Below are 23,128 nucleotides of genomic sequence, written 5' to 3' on the forward strand. Positions count from 1 at the left end.
TTACTCCAAAGGCATGTAATAGTGTTATTATTTTTAAAATTTTATTCACTTCCACTTATGGTGTGTAGTTAGAGTTATGGGCAATAAACTCTGAAAATTTAATGAAATCCTATCATTATTGTGTTTTGCATTGATGAAACTAATTCATTAGATACTCGTCAATGTATGGTAAAATTATCTAACTCTCAAAAACTTATTCTAGAGTAAAACATAGAAGCAATCTAGAGAAATATTTGGTGAAGAATGAGACATTGAATGAAAGTTGTTTCTCTTTATACATAGGGAGTGTTTGGTTCAATGGAAGTGGAACACATTCCCTTCAATTTAAATAACTGCAATGATTTTGCAGCATTTAGTTTATAAAAATTGAAAGGAATGTACTTACAAAGGGGAGGTCATTACAATGAGCTAAAGGAATGTCACATTCCCTTCACTCATGGCAGTCAAGGGAAGTTAAATTTTTTTTTTCAAATTATCCCCAACTTCTTCTATTTCCTTCTTCTTCTTTCTTCCTTCTTTTTTTTCTTCTTCTTCTTTTACCTTTCTTTAAAGTCAATGTTCACTAGAAAAGATAGGTCCAAGAAAAGAGAGAAAGAAGAAGAAGTGAAAAAAGAAAAGTGGAGTTTTATGTGTAAAAAAAATTAATTTTAATTTGTTGAGTAAAATAAAAAATAATTAAATGTTTATAAATTAATTAAATTAACTAATTAACTAATTTATTTATAAAATAATTTAAATTTTTTAAAACTTAACGAATTTATTAAAAATAAATATTTAGTAATTTTACATATTTTAATATTATTTTTGTCATGTTATTATTTATTATTTTAAGAAATAATTGAAAAGTTAAAAATTTATATTTATTCAATTTTATATTTTCATATATAAAGGTAATTTTGTAAATTTATACTACATTTTTAATAAAATACTTTTAAACCAAACACTATAATGTAATATTTTTAGCCATTACGTTTTTTACAAGCATTACTTTTTCATGTTATACCAAATATTATAAAATTATCTTCTTAACAATCATATTTTCAATAATCACATATCCTAACAATCGCATTGCCTTCAAAATACCAAATGCCACCATATATTTAACTAGAAGAGTCCCTATACCTAAATGTCTATTTGTATAAACAAATCTATTAACACAATTGTAATAATTAATTAACATCATTTAATTCCAAAAATTAAATTTAAAATAATTTAATATTTAATTAATTACAAATAATTAAATTACAATACCAATCAAGGTTTGTAAAGTCTAGGATGGTCAATTTCCACTTTAGGTCACTTTAGTCCAACTATTAAAGACTTACTCCTTTTATTTAAAGAACATCTTTTTTTTTTTTCAATATAAGATTGTGTCTCATACTTATTATTTATTAAAAATGTTGAACATTGAATGTCATCTGAAGGTGGTAGGTGAATAAAAGAAATAAATTTTATCTTAGTGTTAAGATTTTGCTATGACTATAAGAGGTAATAATCAAATGCCAACGAAAGGTTGATATAATAGTTAAAATTTATTTAGTATTAAAAGAAAATGATAGATTTAAATAATTTTAAAAATGGTAATATCGTAAAATACAACTTATCTTGCTTTGACTTGAGAAATCAACAACTTATTTACTAAATTTATATACCAATAAATACAGAAAGACTCTTATAAACATATCAAACTTTTCTACACAAATTTTCAATCTTAGCGAGTAAGTGATAAAGAAAAAAATAGATTTGAACAAAAATGTCTTCCTCCTCCTCTTCCTCACAGAACCTGCCTAATGATCGTGTTTACATCAAGATTACGAATCAGGTTCTGACTCTGTTTCTTAATTCCTATAATTTTTTTTCCTATTTTTACTTTTAGTGTTCTAAAAATATTGTCAGGGTCAATTCTGCCTTTTTTGACATACAAGTAGTGTTTTGCTAATTCAACATCAAATTCCTAAGCATAAGAAAATTATTATTTTTATTATTATTACTACAAAATCTATTGTAACTATTGTTATTTTAATAATAAATTCTTATCATTAGAAAAGTTTTTTTTTATATTTTTATATTAATATATTTTATAAAATAATTAACTTGTTTTTTAATATAAATTACATTTTAATTATATTTTATTGTTAAATTAATACTTTTAGTTTTTTTGAAAGACATTCTTTTTATTAATATTAAAAACAATAAGCTATAATAGTTTATTGATTTATTTAAATACAGCAAGAGATTTTAATTATTATTAAATAATAAATTTATTAATATAATATATATTTATGAATATAATATTAAATAAATAAATAATATATATCACTTTTATATATATCTTGAGATAAGGCAAACCTAAACCCACCTCGAAAGTAATTTAAATTTTTTTAATTTAAAATTTAACTTAAAGCGACTTGATCTTTAGTTTTCAAACAATAAAAATTCATCTTTATTGAATTGAGACGAGTTAAGATTCGTTGAATTTGAGTTTTTTGCCATCCTTAGGCGCAACCACCATTTCTCTTGCTTGTTCATACAATTATAGTCGTGTTCGTATTTTAACTATTGGATTTGTTTGTGGAATCAATAGAAATTGATATAATAAGTTTTCCAATATTAAATTGCCTATTTACATTTTGGGACATATTATATTCATAAATATGCGATATTGTTTTCACCTTAATATTTGATTTAATAATACACAAGTGTATGCATAATTGCTCAAAAAATATTATTATATATATAAAATGACGTTATTTTTTGCGCGAATTATGATTAATTGTAAGTAGATATAAGTATATTGCACCATTTCTTTAATATTTAAATACTAAATTTTTTTTTCTTGGGTTTCATTTTTCATAACAAAAGCATTGAAATTACTTGATATATATTTATGGTGGATTTTGATATGTAGAATTTGAAAGAAGCATATTACAAGATGAAGCGTACTAGCCAACTGCACAAGCTGATGAATGCTTATTGCTCCAAATATTCACTGGATCCGAATACTGTCGTGTTCATGTTTAAGGGTCATTGCCTTCCTGCAAATCAAACGCCTGAGCAGGTCTCATTTCTTTAATTTTTTTTTTTTGCATCTCCATCCACTACTACCTCTTTGCTTGTTTCTTAGTCAGCATATACTTCCTACTTAATCAAATAATTAGTTACTAAATAAGTACTAACACTTTGATTATAATTTGAATTTTTTTTATAGGTCGGGATGGGGGATGTCGAGGAAATTGATTGCATGTTCCGTCAAATCGGAGGTCATGAAGTGCAATTTGCATTAGGGAAGTTTATATATTTAGATGGTACATGGTACCTACTGCCCGCTTTAAATTATTTTTCTAGGGTTTGAGTTTAACTAAATATATTTAAATTTGGATTGTGTAGACAATTAAAATCTCACTATGATTAGTTCATAGTAGATTTCAAATAATTAGTGTTTTGTAATAAAAAGTTTAATAGTTTGGAGTTTTAATTCAGTTTCTACAGTGATTGAGCACACATTCTACCGTGCTATATTATTGAGGTCTTATATTTAAGGTTTGAGCTTTCTATTATTTGTTCAAATTTAAATATAAATTTGTACATACATATAAAATATATTATATTTATGTATATAATCTTAGACGATGATAAATGTTTAATATTTATGTTTTGCATTATAAAAATATAATATCATAAAAAATTTAATTATCACTCAATTATTTATGAATCCTTGCTATTCAGGTAAGAGAGGATCAAATATATATCTTTAACTTTTCATATTGTAGTTAGTATGATCAATTCCTAACAGATTTTTTTTTTTATAATTGAGGAGGAGAAATTCGAACTTTGCTCTTTAAATAGAGGGATCATACACCAATCAATGAGCTAAATGTTTGGATGTCAATTTCTAACAGATTGGTTTCTCTTGTTTTACAATTTTGGATTGTTGATTAAAGACGTGTTAAATCGAATTAATTTAGACTTTCCAGAGTTTAAAAAGATACACAGAACTAATTCTCATCTGTTTGATAATTATGAAATAATCGCTCTAAGGGAAAAGCCTTTTTGAGTCTCCTGCTCGCCCTCTATATAAATAAAATAATCCCCTCCGCACTCTGGTGCTTTTCAACTCTAGCTAGCTAGCTACACTGACCAATTGCAGTAAGAGATAAGTGAATTCTGTGCTGATTAAGGAGCAATGGTAGCATATTGAGAACTTGTTGGAAGGACAATGATGCCTTCCTCCACAGCTAAGCTCATGAAACTTGTGGCTCTGGCTCATGATAAACCTTGTTTTATCTTTTAGCAACTCCTTAAGTTGTGAACTGGATACAAAGGCCATGGAGATGATTTTGTTCGCGATAAAAGTGACTCAGGTGGTAGTAGAGACAACAATGGATTAATATTTATATTTTTATATTTAGTGATAAATTCAAGATTTTACATGAAAGTGGTTAAAGGTTAATTATACAAAATTATAAATCAAATCAATTATTCGATTACACTATTTTAAAATATAATATTTGATTTGATTAGAGATGATGAAATTATATATTTTAAATTTTATACATATAATAATACAAAATTAAAAATATACTACTTCATTTGGTAACTACTACCAATCCTCACCACCATTTTCGATCCGTCCGTGTCTGCAACTTCTCAAAGTAACGGCGAATTAAGTGGCGGTGGATCAGTAGTATTTGCACTCCTGCACTTTCTGGAGATAGTATCGGTGGATCGACCCTTTCAGACCTTGTGTCCGAAGTTTTTGTCCCACTAACACACCACCCATTCATTTTGGACCTTGCATTGGGGGTGTTTGTCTTAGCAGTGCTTATGCCTCCTTCAATGTATTGCTTTGCTTGATATTGTGTTTGGCTTTAGATCAAAATTAATATATATTTAAATTGAATTAAGCAAATTTAGTATGTAATAAAATTAGAATATAAATTAATTAAAATTAAAATAAAAACAATTTAAAATTAATTAAATCTCTTAATTTTGTAGTTAAAAAAGTATATATAAAAAAGAGAGAAAACATAAATAATTAATAGAGAATATGTTTATCTTTTTTAAGGAGTGAATGTATATTTTTCAACCAAAACTCACGGTAAAAAAATAAATAAATAATTAGTAACTGATACCGTCGCTCGTCGCTAGCTCTTCGTTTGCTCCTTCCTATCCGACCTCTTAGTAAAATTCTTTCTTTCTCCCGCCGCAATTAAAGCGAGCCAGCTTACATTGCCAACATCAATGGCGGGTTCTATCGGCGGAACTGGTTCTTCCAATCCCTCACCGAACCCTTCTGCTCCCAAAATCCTATTAGCCAAGCCGTCGGCCGGGCCGGTCCCTGGAAAATTTGGACGCGGAGGTGTTGAAGATGAAACGGCGCCACACCGGGCCCGTCTCCCTCCCGTTGGTTCCCTCAACCTCCTCTCTGATTCCTGGGAGTTCCACATCGATCGCTTTTTGCCCGTAAGTTAAAGAAAAGAAAAAGAAATTTCCATTTCGTTTCAAGTCTTTATGTTTTATTTGGATGCAAAAGCTTCAGATGCAATGGAAGTGGAAATAGTTGTTTTAAGCTTAAATTATTTGCGGTTTTCTAGGCTTTGTATGATTGTTTAAATTTTGCTATTTGAATTTTGTTTAGCAAATGCTAGAAAGTAAAACTATAATAAATTCTCAAAATGAAGGAGGGACTAAATTTAATACGAGTTGGAATAGTACATTTTGTTATTTAAAAAAAAATTAATTATTGGTTGTTTTTTGTTGATTGCAGTTTTTGACTGAGAATACTGATTTTATGGTGATTGGAATCATCGGTCCACCCGGTGTGGGCAAGTCGATGATCATGAATGAGCTTTATGGTTTTGATGGGATCTCACCTGGTGTGCATTCTTTCATAATTTAGTCTCTTAATTTTCTTCTTCAGTAAGCAAAATGAAAGTGTTTTATTTTCTTGCACTAAAAAATTGTTTTGATTTTTGAGTTAAATTTTATGATGAATTCAGATTTCAACTGTTGGGAGAAATTTGGGAGAATACAGAAATTGTAGTTTTGTGATTATAATATGTGCATTCTTTCTGAAATTCTTCTTCTCTCTGTCTATTGTTACAACACCTTGAAATACTGTGCACAACTCAAGAACAGCTCTTAAACTTGCTTTGTTTTAGTTCTGCAGCTTTCCAGAATTTCTGGCACTTGTACCCTTAAGTTCTGGCATTCTTTTGACATCATATCTGTAGTCAAGCCTTAGTTAAGCCCTAAACCTTGTCCTACATCCTACCACAAGTGTAAACCTTAAAAGCATTATTTTCTATGCCTAGCCCACCATAAACCTTAAGTAGGCAGACTTTCTCATTTTTTCTGCATCAAACCAATAATTTTGTGATTCATAAGGTATGCCGTTTAACAGATTTGCCCTGCTAGTTGGTTATGCTTATAACAAAGTGATCGTGTCCTCTTCTGGAAGACTGATTATATCCAAACTTAGTTTTTTAATGATAAAAGAGGAGGATCATTTGTTTCACTAATTGCAGATAGTATTTGAATGACATGCTATTGCTTGTTGAAGTTTAAATCTTTCTATGCACATGGCTACATCCAACAGATAACTTTACCATTCTAATTTATAGGTATGCTGCCACCTTTCGCTATACAGTCAGAAGACACTAGAGCAATGGCAAGGCATTGTACTGTAGGTATTGAACCAAGGATTTCTGCTGAACGGCTTATACTACTCGATACGCAGGTTCCAATCTTACTACTCCCTTTTGTTTGACTGTATTCTTTTTCCTTTTTTATAGACCATATTTGTCAAACAATACACGTGTGTGTGTGTGTTTTTGAAGTATGTTTTGAGTTTCAGAAGTCTAGTTAAGGTTAAGCTATGATAAATTGATAGTCTTTCTGATGTTACTATAATGTCCTCTTGATTGGAGAAGATTATGAGAAAGCTCTTTCCATCAATATACATTTTAGTGGGAACAAAGATCAACTGGAAGAAAAACTTGAATACGTTTGCTGCAATTGTATTTGACTGTTGATGGGGTTTTTTTTTTCTTTCCATATGTTTTGACCTTGAAAGGTTAATGGTTAGAGGTCATTTCCCAAAATTGGTTAGGACCTGCAATATATTGACATATTCACATTGTTTCCCCAAGTGCACTTATAAGATCAAGCTTGAAGGCCAGTTTATTTATGGAGATTACTTAATCTAATGGGAAGCTTTGAGAAAATGAAGGTAATATGAACTGGGAATAAGCTACAAAAAGTCTTCTCAGTCCTGAAATTTTTCTTGTTTTTATTTCGTGTAACCATTTGTCAGTTACCTGCCAGTTGTGTTAGGCCTTCTGGTTGAGTTCAATACCTGCTAGTTGCTGTTGCTTATTCTAGATATGTGTGCTTTCCTGGCATGGAGATATTATGCATGAGCGCGCATATTCTTGTGTGCATATCTATGCGATTGGATTGGTGTCCACTTTAGGTTTGACATCATTTAATTCACATGTGTCTTTTTGTTTATTGATGTTCCTGCACTTGTACTTGTTGCAGGGATGATTGCCCTGAATATGCTTGATGTCTATAGTCTTTTCCCCCCTTCTCCAATCCATGGTTTCCGGTTTTACATACTGCGATGTTCANGTGGGTTTCAATGCTGTTTTGTGTGTTATGATGGTCATCACTGTAATTATTCTTGTCTTGCAGTCTGTTTTTAGTCCTTCGGTTTTATCTGAGATGATGAGACCTGATGGATCATCCACTGTTTCAGTACTAAGTGGCGAGTCCCTCTCTGCTGAGCTGGCTCATGAAATTATGAATATCCAGGTAACTAAATTGCATCCATTGGGTCTTTTGTTATAGATATTAGTGTTGTACCTTTCTTTTTCATTATATTTTCCATTTTGCTAGGAGCCCATTCTGACAATAATTGAAAGTAAAACGTCTAATAATGTTATAATTTTTTCTCCGCATGCTGCAAGGAATCTTTTTAGCTTGGTGTTCTCTTAGCATCCATTTGTCACATTTTGCTGGTGGTGTCTGAGGGAGTTCATGATAACAACATGTGGCACTTGATGTTGACGGTAATATTCTTGTCTTGACCACTTTACATCTTTATTATACATTCCATTGTGTCCATAGTGCTGATAATATGTTAAAATGGTAATTCTTATCAGCAGCTTATTTATGTACTTAGCATTTTGTTGTTGTATGTTAATAGTTATGCATTATCTAAATCAAGAAATCTTCTGGTGCTGCTGCTCTATATTTATTATTGGATAGATAGATGATGATTAGATCTTTCAGTAAGCCATACGAGTTTTTGTTGGTATTTTGCCATCTGAATGGAGACCTGTCAATACTCAAGAAAATCTGTATGATGTTTAAGATGACCACTTAAGAAAATGAAAAAAGAAAATGTCAAAAGGGATTTTATTTGGTTTATAGTGTCATTTACGTTAGGTTTACTAATTTGGATTTCTGATGGGAAAAACATGCAAGTTGTACACTTGAAGATGCTATTAGAACAAGAGAAAAGGCAAAAGAGGATGCTAGTGATTAGAGTAAGACATTACAACCCGTGATTTAGAAGAGAATATGTCCCAAATTCTGTCTCCTTCAAATCTAACTATGCTAAAGAAATAATTTGATTGCTGGTCAAAAAGTAAAGAAATAATCTGATTATATATGTATAATGGTTTAAACTCTTGCAACGTATTCTTGTTTATGCTAATTATTAAATCTCTTACTCTCTCTGCAGGTTGACTTACTGAAACATGGCATTCCTGATCCATCTTTAATAACCCCTCCCCATTCACAGAGCTCTACTGTGGGGCCTGACAAAGAGGGCAAAGATAATGTTCATGAGGGTGAAGAGTATATGGCTACTCCTGTTTTTGTGCATACAAAGTGAGTTATATTTTTCCTGATGATATTGTTAGAATCATGTTGCAAGTTTAAGAAATGGATAATACTATAACTTAGTAGTCAATGATGCCTTGAATGACACAGCAAAGGAGAAAGACATTAGAAGTGTGAGGAGAAAATGAGAAATCATCTGTAGTGCATTTTTGTTATTTTATGTCAGAACCACCTATGTTGTCTTTCTTATCTTTTAAGTCACAATTGACATTTACCATGACTATTCCATTATTCTCACAATTTCCAGGCACTGACCACCACAAGCCTTGCCACTAGTATTGCCACTCCCACATCACTTGTCACCGCCTCCAATAATACTCCCGCTAATGTAGAGAACTTAATAGGATCAATGCTGCTTCTACAACATGTTAAGTTTAACTACAGTGCTTTTGCAACCACTAATTGTGTAGAGTGAAGACAGCTTTTAGGCTTTCAGAAGTTTCTTGTGTGCCATTAACTCGGTAATGGTAGGTCATGTAACTATTATCTATGAATCTGGTAATCTTATTTGTCCTATTTATGATAATTTTACCTTGTGCTTGTATATGGCTCTTGCTTATATAGGCCTGGCAGTGTAGCTATTGGCTATATAATTGTACTTTGGACTAATTCAAGTACCCTCTTCTACGACCTATATTTCCAGGACCATACATATTTCAAGGTTGAACTAAAGCAAACTGCATAATGTGTTTTCAATGCTAATTTTGGATCATCTCACTCTGTAATTTTGTCTGCAACTTACCAAGTACCAACAATATTGTGAACAAACAGTAACTTGTTATTGCCCAAATTTCTTACTTATGTCATTTTTCAGACAATTGTTAAGACTCTTAAGGAAAACTATTTGTAAGTGAACATATTAAGGTGCATGATTTGGTATTTAATATTTATTTCATTATCCATATTACTTGTGCACATCTCATATAAATTTTCTAAATATTTGTTATTTCAGTAGTATTAGTAGAAAATCCCTCAGGTACCTGTAAATATGGGTGGTCCAGATAATATACAGGATACGTACACAAATATTTTGGTTTCCTCTCGGTTTCCAAATCCATCCCAGAGGCCAACCCACCAAGTTTAGCATGACATTTGTGAACATGTTGATCCACCAGACCTTTCTTGTAAAGAAAAAAAAACAAAGAAGTTATGACTAGAAAATAGAAGTTTTATTAACCCTCCCAGCCATTATAGTTACCACCATTATATAAAGATTTGCTGGGACCCAATTTACATCTTCAGGTGTTTAGATTCTTTTATCATCTGATTCTGTGATTTCTGCCTATTCCTCTTTTGTCTAGGATTCCTCTTTGTTTTCATCTTTATTATCTCTTCTATATCTCTTTTGTCTTCATAAATCACTCACCATTTTTTTTTTGTCTGAGCACTACTTAAATTTACGAGGTCCTTTTTCCTTTTCTCATTTTGTATCTTTTTTCAGAGAAGATGTGGTGCTTATGCTTGCAATTTTTTCAACTAAGCAACTTCTTTATCAGATCTATGACTATAACCAGTTTGGCCACTAGAAAAGAGTTTGTCTTCATTAAATAACCATCATCCACGAATATTCTTTCTTAAAACTTTTTGATGGTTGATATGGGCAGGCCAGGAAATAATTATTCTTCTTCTTTCTCCCTTTTTTTCTTATATAAAATATCTTACTCAGATTTTTTCTGGGTTTTTACCACTTCTTGGTCAAGAAGGATGTCTGGCCTAGAGAGCTTATTGGGTCCTGGTTAAACTGGATCAAGCAACTGGGCTGGGCCAGTTTTTGAAGACATCGGTTTTCCTTTTTGAATATTGATGAATCTTGGCATATTGTGTGCATCATTTAGGAGTTAGGATTGTATTTTTTTTACTTTTTCCTTGAACAGATCTTAATGTTATTATATGATGAAATCATATTAGAACTTCATAGTCTTGTCATATTTTATAAGTATGTGATAGATGAGTAGATTTTTTATTCTCATAGATAGTTAAAGGTCCACAGCAGTAACATATCTGCCCGTGTTCTTAATGTTTATAGGCTACAAGATCAAGATCTTTCTCCACCTAATATTGTGCAAATGCGGAAGGCACTTTTACGATATTTCAGTTCCTCTTCATTTATGAGACATAAATGTGGAAATACTAAGATTAATGCTAAAGATACAGAGCTGCTTAATTTATTTGTGATCCCATATAAGGATAAAGATGATTCTCCCAGTGCTCAGTGTGAAAGCTACGTCTCCTCACTGTGGAAATTACGGGATCAGGTCTCTTTTTACACATCTTTTTTCCTCCACCAGTGCCTCCGTCTGCCCTGCCTTCTCAGGAATGCAGCAATATTTTAGCTTTTCATAAGTCAAAAGGTTTTGCTTCATGTTATCAGATTTATAACGAGTGTTCTTCACAGGTATTATCCATGACCTGCCCTTCTTTTACGAGGAATGTTTCTGAACGTGACTGGTTAAAAAGTTCTGCCAAGATATGGGAATTAGTGAAGAGCTCTCCTATAATTTCCGAGTATAGCAGAACATTACTAAGTTCTGGTATGTTTAGGAGATAACCATTGTCATCACCTATAATTGACTCATGTATCGGGAAAATGAAGTATGATTTTCTTGATAGAAGCTAGCCTGTTTACTTATTATTTTGTATGCTAATTAACCTCTTTCATGTCAAGCTTTTGAATATTGTATTGAAGTTAGGGTTGCTGAAAAGATTTGATATACTGAGATATGAATGTTGTTTCTATCTAGTGTACTCTGTCATCTGGTATCTTAATTGCTAGCTTCATACTTGAAAACATTGATGTTGGAACAGGATATCACCCTTAGGCATGCTGTCACGGTTCAAACTAACTTACAAAGTATTGTCCGCTCTTACAGTTTTGTGTCACAAAAAATTACTTACAGGTTAAAGATGATGTGAATATTTAAAATATCCAATTTCACTTTACTATAGAGTCGATGTAAGATCCATTACCTATGACATTTTTGCACTGGGTTTAATACATGATGGTTTAGCATGGTATTGTCAATAATTATTATGCCATGATTAAGTCTGGATTCCTGTATGATCCAAAATTATGCCAAGATTCATTATTGAATAAAGCAAATGTCAATCAACTATCATGTTTATCCCATGTGTTTGCCCACAAGGATAAAATCAGGACCGAAAATAAAATCTAATTTGACAATTTGAGACAAGTAAAGTTGCCCCAAGCTCACGCTTAGAAACTAGTGAAATCCAAAATTCCAAGCGAATATTATGGAAATGGAACAACTCAAGATTCATGGCTGCTGCCTAATTTCAATCAGGACCATTTTCCCGGAATTAATCATAAAATAAAATAAAATATATAGTACTATGTGGATTAATAATTGATCATCCGCGTTATATATCTGGCCAAAAACAAATAATCATCCACGTTCCCTGTACTAACAACTAGCAAAGTCAACGTGTCCGTCAGAGACCATCACAACGAACCGAAGAGAATGAATCCAACGGCTATTACTGGACTGTGACGGAGGACGATGTAAAGAGCCCTGTAAGAATCGATTGTTTGGTTGGGGAATCGGAAATCAAACTAGTGAACCGCTCGGACAAGAAAAGCCATGTCAACAACACGAAAAGAAGGAGAAGAGGTAAAGAAAGTCGTCAACAAAAGTGGCTTTATTCATGAATGACTAATTTATTTATACTCAAAAAAGTCTTTAATCCAAAGTGTTTGTTTTTCTTTTCTTTTCTCTCTCTCTCTCTCTCTCTAATCAGAAAGGTAACCTTGATCTCTGTTTCCATGCAAATGGATTGATTCTTTTTTATTATTTTCATTTTTGCATTTTTTTTGGCTGTACAGTTAGTCTCTCTTTGATCTGTTTTCTGACTTCATTTCTTTGGTTTGATAATAAATTTCCATTGATTTTATTAATGGAATGAAATTTGAACTAATTTAGATACAAATTTGATATTGCTGGGAACTAAGTTGGAGGGAAAGTAGAAAATCGATCTAATCGAAGTAACAGCTTTTTATCTGAAAAGTTTTTAACTGTTTCCATAGATTTCTATTTGGTTGCTGAGAGAAGATTATGGAAGAAGTTAAAAGGAAAATTTTAAACTAATTCAACTTTCAGCTGTAGTTAATGTAGATATAGCTTCTCAGCTTCCAATTGCATTTAAAAGGGAAATTATATGATTTATGATAGATAAAAAGAATTTCAGATAGGTGATGAATGTTATTCTGTTAAGCAGTTTTGAACTTTTTAGGGGTATAGATTGGTTTCTCTGAATTCAACTCTGTTTTCTTTTTCCGTTACTTCTGCTTGCTTTTGATTGCTATTTGGTTTTTACCACCGCAAGAGTTACCATGGAGCAATAGTCATTGGTGAAACGCAAAATCATTCATTAAAAGTGAACAAATGACTAAAATGCTAATAGAATTGTTCCATATAGAAGTAAGATCGTTCATATTATTATCTCAAAAGTTAAATTTTTAGTCTAAAATTTGTCAAAAGTATTATTTGCTTTAGTATTCAAACTCTCAGTAAAATCATCTCAGTATGCAGGGTTTTCACTTGTTGAAGTTGATTTATGTCTTAACTTTTAATGCATAAGCTGGAATAGAACTCTTTCTAAAATAAGTGGTACATGACGCAGTAGAAACTTTCAATCCACACTGTCATGGTTTTTTACCTGTATTAGTTTCCAAAAGACGCATGAAATAGAAACTATGTCTTCCGGCTTAAGTCGTATGTTGCAGTAAATCAATTACTTATATTTTCAATGCATACTTAGATGTTCTTTTTTGTTTCTCACAAGCTCATTCTGCTGTGATTTTCATTTGAGGGATTTGTGTATAAGAAATAAACTAGTCTTTCCTGACGCTTGTAAAGGCATGTTTGTGTGTGGATAAAGGTACCAATTCCTCTGGAATGGGGAATACAGAATCAGGATATGATGATTCTCATGCTGACTTTTGGCATCAACCTTCTTATGAACCTCCATCCCATGCAGGAAGTTCAATGGATCACAACTATCAACCTAGGCAGCAAGCTACATATATACGTGACAATTTCAGCTCTTTGGATCAGGTTTTCGCTGTTACTCTTAACTTTGAATTGTAGATTGAGGTCAATGGTCATAGGAGATATTATCTGTTAATAGGTTTTTGGTTAATTCGTTATACGAAAAGTAGTCACTAGACATGAGATGCCAACATGGAGCATAACCTGACGGTATAGTAAGTTCATGTTTAACTATAGTTGTTGACAGCAAGGCTTGTTTGAAAAGCAATACTTTTATATAAAGCGCATTGCTAGTCTCAATTGAAATATGACCTAGTCTAGGTTTGAACTGATTGATTAAATTCAAACCTAGTGAAATAGCAAACAATCAGTTTTAGAATTGGTTGGTTATCATGGAAAGAATAATATGAAGTCAATTTATCTTGCTCAAGTCTCTGGGCAGATGATTAAAAACTAAATGCATTATGTATTGATGATGTTGATGATTATCGGTTTTCGTCCAGCTAATAAAACTTTAAAGGATGACTTGAATGGTTTGAAAATATTGAATGTAGGCCAAGGATGCACATTAGCTGGTTATTAAATACAAGAAGAGATGAAGAGGGTTTGAGGTAGAGCTAAGATCACATGTTGAAGCAGTAAAGAAGGATTTGACATCCATACAACTGTTGGAGAGCATTGTCCTGGATTTGTGGAATGAAGAAAATAGATGAAATTAGAAGGGTTAGGAAAGCTTCATTTAAATTCTATCTTTTTTCCTTCTAATCCGATATAGCTGTGACATAGCAGGACAGATCAATTTTTAAGTCCTTATGAAATTGAGCTGAACAAACTTATTGCCGTCATTTAGTAAAATGGAAACTCATTTCTTCCTTATTTGGTGCTTTTGGGCATTACTTAAAGGACAGGGTCATCTTTTGGTAGTTATTGAAGAAACTTCAAAAGAGAAATATTAGTTTGAACTGAAATGTTGGTGTGTAAAACATTATGTACGACCAGGTACTTTCCAGAAGGCACTATGAGTGCATATCACATTATCTTTCAAAAAAAAAAACTATAGAGCTTGAAAGGTATCTTTAGCGGTTACAGGAATGGAGGTTCCTTAAATTAACTTGCAAATTATTTTTACTAAATAATGCATTTGAAATATAAAATCACGTATTATTATGAAATTGCTGGACTTTAGAGCTTAAAATATAGATTCAAAAGTGGGTATTAGTGAATGGGAACTGAATCAGATTGTGACCTTGAACTGCTATTCTCTTGAGGACTTTGGGGTTTTAAGGAGTGGAAAAAAAACAGAAAGAACCTCTTAAGAATTTTTATAATTTATTTTTCTATAAGCATGTGGCACATTTTGCAACAATAGTCCCTTTGGTTGGCTAACACGTCTTGACTTAAAACAAGAAAGGAGTATGAAACAATTTTTAAGAGATTATAGTGTACAGCAGCATTTTAGTGATGGTTGTGGGCTGCAATTAGGTAGGCCATAGCTTCCTTGTATATATCTGAATTTATTTCTAGCATACCCTTCTTCACTTGAAGTTCTGAAAATTGGGCATTTAATTGGTGATGATGCATCTATGGCTGGTTAAATTTTGTCCTCTTCAGAAGCCAAAGGTTCTTTGTTTAAAGAAGACCTTCTGGTCCAAAGGAAAGTTCCCTTGGTTGTTAGTAAGTCATTAGTACATTAATTTATCAGTTTGATCAAGTTTTGGGTGTTTAGCTATATTTTTGTAATTTTCATGTTGCTGGAATGGGCCTTAGCCATGGTCCGTTGGGTCTAAATTTGGGCCAAGTTATTGGGGCTTTATATGGCCCTTAATCTGCATAAGTTGCCCTTATTCCTAGCTTTAATGATTTTTTGAATCCTAGATTTTGTTAATCCCAGTATTTGTAGTTACGGGACTCTTGGTATTCCAGGTTTCCTAGAGTTTATTTTAAATAAAAATGTGAGTTATTGAGAATTCTTTTAGGAAACTTATGATTGTGTGATTGTTTCCTCTCTTCTTCTTTTCTCTCTGTATTTATATAAGTATTCTTGGATTAGTGTTCACAGCACAAGGGACTGCCTCTTAAATTTGCTTTATACTAATGCTGCTGCTTAAAATTTTCAACGCTCTTTCACTACATTTAGTCAAACCGAATTGATTCTTAAACCCTAGCCTTAATTCCTCCATGGCCATAAACCTTAAAATGCCTAATTTTCTTAACCTAGCAACTGCAAACTGTAAGTAGGTAAACTTTCCCAAATTTGCTCAGCTATTGTTTGTTCATGCAATTTTATTTAGAATTGTTAAGGTGACGAGTTGCACAAGAAGGTTCCAATGTGGCATATTTTTTCTTTTTATTAATATAAATTGTTAAAACATTGTAACTAATACTTATTGTCCTTCAAAACTTAGAATATTTAGGTATAGCTACACGGTTTTGAGTTAGTATTATTCTATATTTGCTTGCAGGTGCATTTGAGAGAAAGATAGATAGCAAATCAACCATGACAGTTTTGCACATACTTCTTTTCTATTAAGCATGTACATAGCTCTATTAAGAGACTACATATCAAGAACCTCAATTCCATGAATTGGGATTAATTTTTATGGAGATAATATTTCATTTAAATTCCTATTTTTAGTGCCCAATATCCCATGTTATGGATGTTCCTACTTTCTTAAGATAACAGCATATTAAATATGGTGTAATTAGAAGTATATTAGCTCTATGATAGTGACCTATTTCTCTAAAGATAAGAAAGAAAAATATGAAACTCAATTTGGCCCTCTTGAAAAGAATTCCTAGCTCCATCCTGGATGACAGCACCAACTTTTGCAACATGACATACGGTCATGTCCTGCAAAACTAAGCCATGATTTTTTTATAATGCATATGTGGTATATCTTCGTGCATACCATCGGATGGTAAGTCAGAAACTTAAAAGAAACTTGAAAGTTGTTGTAAAGAACTTGGGAAATCAATATTGACGCAAAGTTTGAGGTGGATATAGGAAAATTACATGATAATAACTTATTTGAAAGTGTTTAAGTTGGATGAATGATGGTTGCTCGCTATGGGAGATGACCTAATTTTAGCATGAAAATTTTGATGTAGGGTTCGATTGTTAAATGATGCAATATTGTAATATTGCTTGTGACAACGTAACCTTCCTAGGAGTTAAATAAGTATCAGATAGTACTCCATGTGGCAATGAACACATTAGTACTTCAGATTTAAAATTGGCACAGATTATGAGCGAAAAGGATATGAAAATTTAGAGGTCATTATACCATTAGAAAACATAAATGCAATTGAACTGCAATGTCATCTAATTATCGTAAAAGATATAATTAGGATGCATTCTCTTCTATTTCTCATCTTTTTTATTCTGATTTATGAATATGATGGGTCACTTTATGTATGCATCTGCGCATGTATGTATGGTATTTATTTCATTTATTATATGTGTTTTTGAATGGAATATGTTTGGTAACAAGAAGTATAATACACATGAATTAGGTTATTTCTGCATTGAGAGAGGCAGGACTTGAATCATCCAATTTAATACTTGGTATTGACTTCACAAAAAGCAATGAGTGGACAGGTAATCTCTCCTCTTCCCGCTCCTTGGCTGATTCCTTTTATCTTAATTTATGGTTTTTATGAAACTGTACAAATAATTAGTTGCGAAAGAAGCTCACATTTTGTTTACTATAGGAAAATATTCATTCAACCGAAGAAGCCTTCATGCTATTGGTAGCTCACCTAATCCATATGAGCAAGCAATCTCTATAATTGGCCGTACTTTATCTCCTTTTGATGAAGATAATTTAATACCTTGTTTTGGTTTTGGCGACGGTTAGTACCATTGTATATTATTTGCCTCATGGTTTACCTCTTGAATTAGTTATCTTATTATACTTGTTTTTGGGTAGCATCAACGCATGATAAAAATGTATTCAGCTTCTATCCTGATCACCGATCTTGTCATGGTTTTGAGGAAGCTCTTGCACGGTACAGAGAGATTGTTCCGCACTTAAAGTTGGCAGGTTTTTGAAGATCTTCCCTTCTATTCTGTTTTATTGCTTTAAGAATTTTGTAGGCCTTACATCATGTTTGATTTACATATCTATTGTTTTATTCTAATGCCTTTAGTTGAAGGAATTGTCATTTTTAATTTCATGGTCATCATCGAACTTTATTGCTCGGAAGATATTAATGCTTATAAATACTAACTTGTATGAAACAAGTTATTACTCATGAAACACTCGATGTGTCATAAGTATGTAAAGGTTTTCCCTATTGGCATGAACATATAAATAACGAATACACACATACATAAACATACATATATGATCAACAGCAACAAACTAAGCCTTTCCCTTCAAGTAGGGTTAGCTATATAAATTACATTGTGCCATTGTGGCTCTGTACAAGTCCAAACTTGGTAGACTCAATAAAAGTGGGTTCCTTTTTCTAATAGCTTCCATTCATAACATTTTTGGTCTTCCTTCCCTCTTGACATGGCTGTCCTATATTGAATAATATCATTTCTTGGGGGCTTATGTTTCTTGTACTCATTCCGAATCTTATCTTTTCTTATAGGCATGTATATCCAATGTAACACTCTCGTATTATCTATGCTTGTTTTAATGTATGTTATTGCGTCATTTCCCAACATTTGGTCATGTCCAAATTTGCTGTTTTAAGGATAAAGAAAAGAATATTCTTGACATCAATTGAAAAAAAAAGGGTGAAATTTTGAATAAAATTCTAGGAGATTCCTGCATTTATGCATATTTTAATTTCATAACTGTATAAATCTGTCCAAAAAATTTATCCTGTAGGTTAGGGACAGAGTCAGGATTGAATGGTAGGTAGGGGGCCCATTGTTGTTTGAGTTAAGAGATAATATACAATATTACATAAATTTTTCTATTATTTTAAAATGAAATTTTTAATTTCAGTTTTTTATTCAAATTCTTAGTTTTGCTCATAATTTTCATGTGAAATGGTTGCAATTTTAGTTTTACAAATTTTTAATTAAATTTTGTAATGTCTTTTATTTTCAATCAAGAGTGAAGTTATTTATCTACTTATTTAGACACATTCACTCGTGCACGCCTTATACACATTGAATGATAGAATTTGATTGTATTTCTTGTAATCTCAAAGATATTTAATTTATACTAAAATTACAGTCTTTTAATCTCAAAGATCTTAGGTTGTGTGGTTCCCAATGTTGTCACATTCTTAGCATTCTGTTTTCAGTCCAGACTTATAATCCCACAATGGTGTATGAGGTTTCTCTTAAATGCTATGTGTTTGAGCTAATCCTTTAGTTACAGTCGTATTTAACCTTCAGAATGGTTGCAGAGATTTGAATATGGTAATGTCTTACCCTTGTACCAGGTCCAACTTCATTTGCTCCAATTATTAATGCTGCAATTGACATTGTGGATGGAAGTAATGGGCAGTATCATGTTCTTGTCATTATTGCAGACGGGCAGGTTGATAAAACATGCTTTGTGCACTCAGTCTTAAATCTTTTATCATGTATCCTTTTTCTTCTATGCATCAATCATTTGAGATGTTTATGTGATTTCATAGGTTACAAGGCATCCTGACACACCACGTGGAAGGTTTAGTACACAAGAACAAGCAACTATAGAATCCATTGTTGCTGCTAGGTAAAGAAGTGCTACTTGTAGTGATTACGTTTTTATTGTGTTCTTGTTGTTTTGATCATGGCTTTTGGTAAACAGCCATTATCCTCTCTCAATTATTTTGGTTGGAGTGGGTGATGGACCCTGGGACTCAATGCAACAATTTGATGATAATATTCCACATCGCAGCTTTGACAACTTCCAGGTATGCAAGCAATGTCTTTGAATCAATATGAACAGAGCAACCTTTCTGCTATCAAGTTTACTGTGTATTTTACTTTCCAGTACATATATAATTGTTATTATTAATGTTGTTTCATGGCATTCTTGGTCACCATCAGAGAGTTGAGCCTGCAATTGCAATGTGCTTTTTACATATAGTGGTCTCTTTACAAAGGGTTGTCTAATCCAATTTATTTTGTGCTAGTAAGTGAAACCTCTGAAAGTGTTCTGTGCCACCATTTCTTTGCAGTTTGTCAACTTTACAAAAATCATGTCTGAGAACACAGAACCATCAAAAAAAGAAGCAGCCTTTGCTCTTGCTGCCCTCATGGAAATTCCATATCAGTACAGAGCTACCCTGAATATTCGTTATGATAGGTAAGGCCATAAGCCAGCTTTCAGTATATATTTAATTTCAGTTTGGAACAATTGCAAACATAAAATTGTTAAAACTTATGCAGTAGAGAATCAGTAGGTGGACATCAAAGACCACTTCCACCTCCACAAGAAGTGATTGATCACGATAATGCTGTTAAATCGATCCCACACATGACAAACTATGAAATAGTGGAACCAACAGCCCCAGCACAACCTGTAATGGGTTCCCAAGCAGAACCGGTAATAGGTTTTCTTTCTTTCTTTTTTTCAATTAAGTTTTCCTCCTTTTTGCACAAAATTCTATTAAAATCCATAGATTGGTCTTGAGATGTGCATTGTGTTCTTCAAGGTCTGCCCTATCTGCTTGACAAACCCAAAGGACATGGCTTTTGGATGCGGTCACACAGTAAGTGCATCTTGATCAAATTATATAGTTTTTAGATTTCTATCACTAATTTAAAATACAGTGTTTGGTATACATTATAGATTTCTGCATTGGGAACATATTAAAGAGAATCTCTTCAAATGAACTATTTAGTAATATGCTTTCACCTTCAACTTCTTTTCATTAAAAAGCTTTTTATATGAGGTTGGTATTTGTATGTCTAGGTAGCTCTCACTTGTTGTAATAAACTTTTAGGTTGCTGTCTCTATTCAAAATAAAGTTTTGGGCATACAGGTCTAGGTAGACGCACTGGGAACATATTTCTAGAGATGCTGTTCTGATTTTGATAAGCAATAAGCTTTCCCTTAAGTAATTTTTTTCTTAAAAGAAAACAAAAAATGATAAGTGTTTATTGTCGCAAACAAAAGATGCCCAATGCACCCTTAAGAGCAGCTACAAGTTCCAAAAGAGGGATAACTAAAATGGAAAATGCTACAAGGAAACTGTCAAATGTGTATATAGGAACCTCCCATGCCTCATGTGGCCTGCTCCATGCCCTTAACATCCAATTTTTTAATCTTTTAACTCCCTGACCATCCTCAAGCTTCTGAGGAGCAATGCAGATGTTGGCGCAACTTAGGGTAACCTGATATATTTAGAAAGCCCATAGATTAAATTTTCTTGTCACATGACTCTACCAACACATCCCTCCATGTTTTTCATAAAGCACATATTTCAAGTTATCAGCCACAAGCATCAATCGTAAAAGGACTTCATTCATCTTGTGTCATATTGGGATGCTACATGAGCAAAGTGTTGGACTTTGTACTGATTCAACATGCTTAAGTAGTAGTTTAGGTGTTGTTAGGTGAGACAGGTTACAAATTTGTCAAGTTTTAAGGTTCAATAGATGCAAATTAGAAAATTTTCTCATATAAATCTATTTTTTCTCATTTTGAATTATATTGTTAGTGCCTTAGCAGTCTTGAAGGATTTTTACTTCATCATGCCCTGAATTGCATTGGTTAAGTGCCTATGAAATGGCTAATGAAATCTGCCATAAATCATAGCAGATGTTCTACAAAGCTAAATGGAATACTTTGTATGCACCTCGAACAGTTCATGTGGATGGTATTTATGGATAATAGACAAATTGTTTATCATATTTATCTTTTCTTGTTCAAAGACTTGCAAGGATTGCGGAGGGACAATTTCATCATGCCCAATCTGCCGGCAGCCGATAACGACACGCCTGAGACTGTATACCTGATTGAGAGAGTGCTTTCTGGTTCTAGATGTTGAATGCTATGAAACATATCAGGACACCAACAACATCTCATGGAACAAAGCTTGGTTTTTTTCTTCCCTTTCAAAGGTCCCACTTTGGAATATTTTGCTTCCACAAAGTTCTTTTCATTTATTTTGTTACAAGTAATTGTTTATTTTTGCAATGCCTAGCAATATTTTAAAACTGGATGGTTGGCGGACTGTTAAATCAGATTTTACCATAATCTAAGTTTTGACATAATATTAAAAATTTTCTGAATTATTTAGAAAAATTTAAATAAGTTTTTATTTTTTTATTTATGTTCAATTAAGTCTTTATATTTTTATTTAAAATTAAATAAATATTTATAATTAATAATTAACTAATTGTTATCAGTTAAAATATTATTAGTTATTATATTCACGTGATATTGACGTGACATGTTTATGTTATAATAGATGACGATATAGTATATTGATATAACATGATGATATCATAATATTTTACTCGTGTCAAAATTATGTTAACGTCACGTGGATTTAAAATAATAAGTGAATTTATTTGACAATAACAATTGGTCAATCATTCGTTTTAAGAATTTATTGGATTCAAAATAAAAATATAAAAATTCGATGAAATGCAATATAAGAATAAGTGTTTATTTGAATATCTTTACGTAGTTTAAAGATTTTTTTTGAGTATCATATCTTAATCTTATAAAAATATTTTATAACTATTGAGATTTAAACTTTTAAAATTTTAGATTTTTATTAAATTTTAACTAAATATATTTTTTTAAAGACATTCATCATATTTAATTCTTATTTCAAGATAGAATTGTATTGTCAATAACTTTTATGTTTCAATCAAAATATTTGGTTAAGTTGATTGGATTGGGAGCGTTGCTTTAATCAGTTCAATTGTTGATTTATTATTTATTGATGTCTAAAGCAAGTGTTACAGATATTATATAAAGAAAAAAATGAGATGAATTTTGAATTTATAAATATATATGTTGGAGCATTATTTTTATTTAAACTCTTGGATATATAAAAGTATTTTTTTTTACTTAAAATATATATTTTGAGTTAAAGGTGTAAATATGTCACAAATGATATCAAAATTTATTTAATTCTTTAATGATGTGACTAAATGCACGATCTTCCTCATGTTTTCATGAGTTGGTATTTTTAATTATTTAACACATCAAACCTAGAGGCAAACAAACTTACAAGGAAATAGCTTTAAAATGTTTGTGATAAGATCACAGACCAAATTATGATTACATAATTCCTACTTT

At 31.8% G+C, this 23,128-nt stretch overlaps 2 protein-coding genes across 6 annotated transcripts; both read left to right on the forward strand.

Moving 5' to 3' along the window:
- On the forward strand, nucleotides 5,135-11,650 carry LOC18611903 (protein SMG9). Its single transcript, XM_018114255.1, has 8 exons — nucleotides 5,135-5,463; nucleotides 5,768-5,876; nucleotides 6,624-6,739; nucleotides 7,696-7,815; nucleotides 7,983-8,072; nucleotides 8,750-8,898; nucleotides 10,937-11,165; nucleotides 11,306-11,650. The coding sequence occupies exons 1-8, from the start codon at nucleotides 5,242-5,244 to the stop codon at nucleotides 11,456-11,458; spliced, it is 1,188 nt and encodes a 395-aa protein (XP_017969744.1). The 5' UTR covers nucleotides 5,135-5,241; the 3' UTR covers nucleotides 11,459-11,650.
- Nucleotides 12,436-22,107, forward strand: LOC18611904 (E3 ubiquitin-protein ligase RGLG1). Of its 5 annotated transcripts, none has more exons than XM_018113860.1 (12): nucleotides 12,436-12,539; nucleotides 13,906-13,982; nucleotides 17,430-17,514; nucleotides 17,628-17,768; nucleotides 17,846-17,959; nucleotides 19,323-19,420; nucleotides 19,521-19,600; nucleotides 19,676-19,781; nucleotides 20,049-20,176; nucleotides 20,260-20,416; nucleotides 20,526-20,582; nucleotides 21,748-22,107. In XM_018113860.1, the coding sequence occupies exons 2-12, from the start codon at nucleotides 13,914-13,916 to the stop codon at nucleotides 21,829-21,831; spliced, it is 1,119 nt and encodes a 372-aa protein (XP_017969349.1). In that variant the 5' UTR covers nucleotides 12,436-12,539; nucleotides 13,906-13,913; the 3' UTR covers nucleotides 21,832-22,107. The 5 variants fall into 5 exon arrangements, with proteins under 5 accessions (XP_017969349.1, XP_007048453.1, XP_007048456.1 ...); XM_007048391.2 differs by lacking the exon at nucleotides 12,436-12,539 and adding an exon at nucleotides 12,579-12,670 and having other exon boundaries at nucleotides 13,807-13,982; XM_007048394.2 differs by lacking the exon at nucleotides 12,436-12,539 and adding an exon at nucleotides 12,581-12,670.

This window comes from Theobroma cacao, chromosome 1, assembly GCF_000208745.1.
Source record: "Theobroma cacao cultivar B97-61/B2 chromosome 1, Criollo_cocoa_genome_V2, whole genome shotgun sequence".
NCBI lineage: Eukaryota > Viridiplantae > Streptophyta > Magnoliopsida > Malvales > Malvaceae > Theobroma > Theobroma cacao.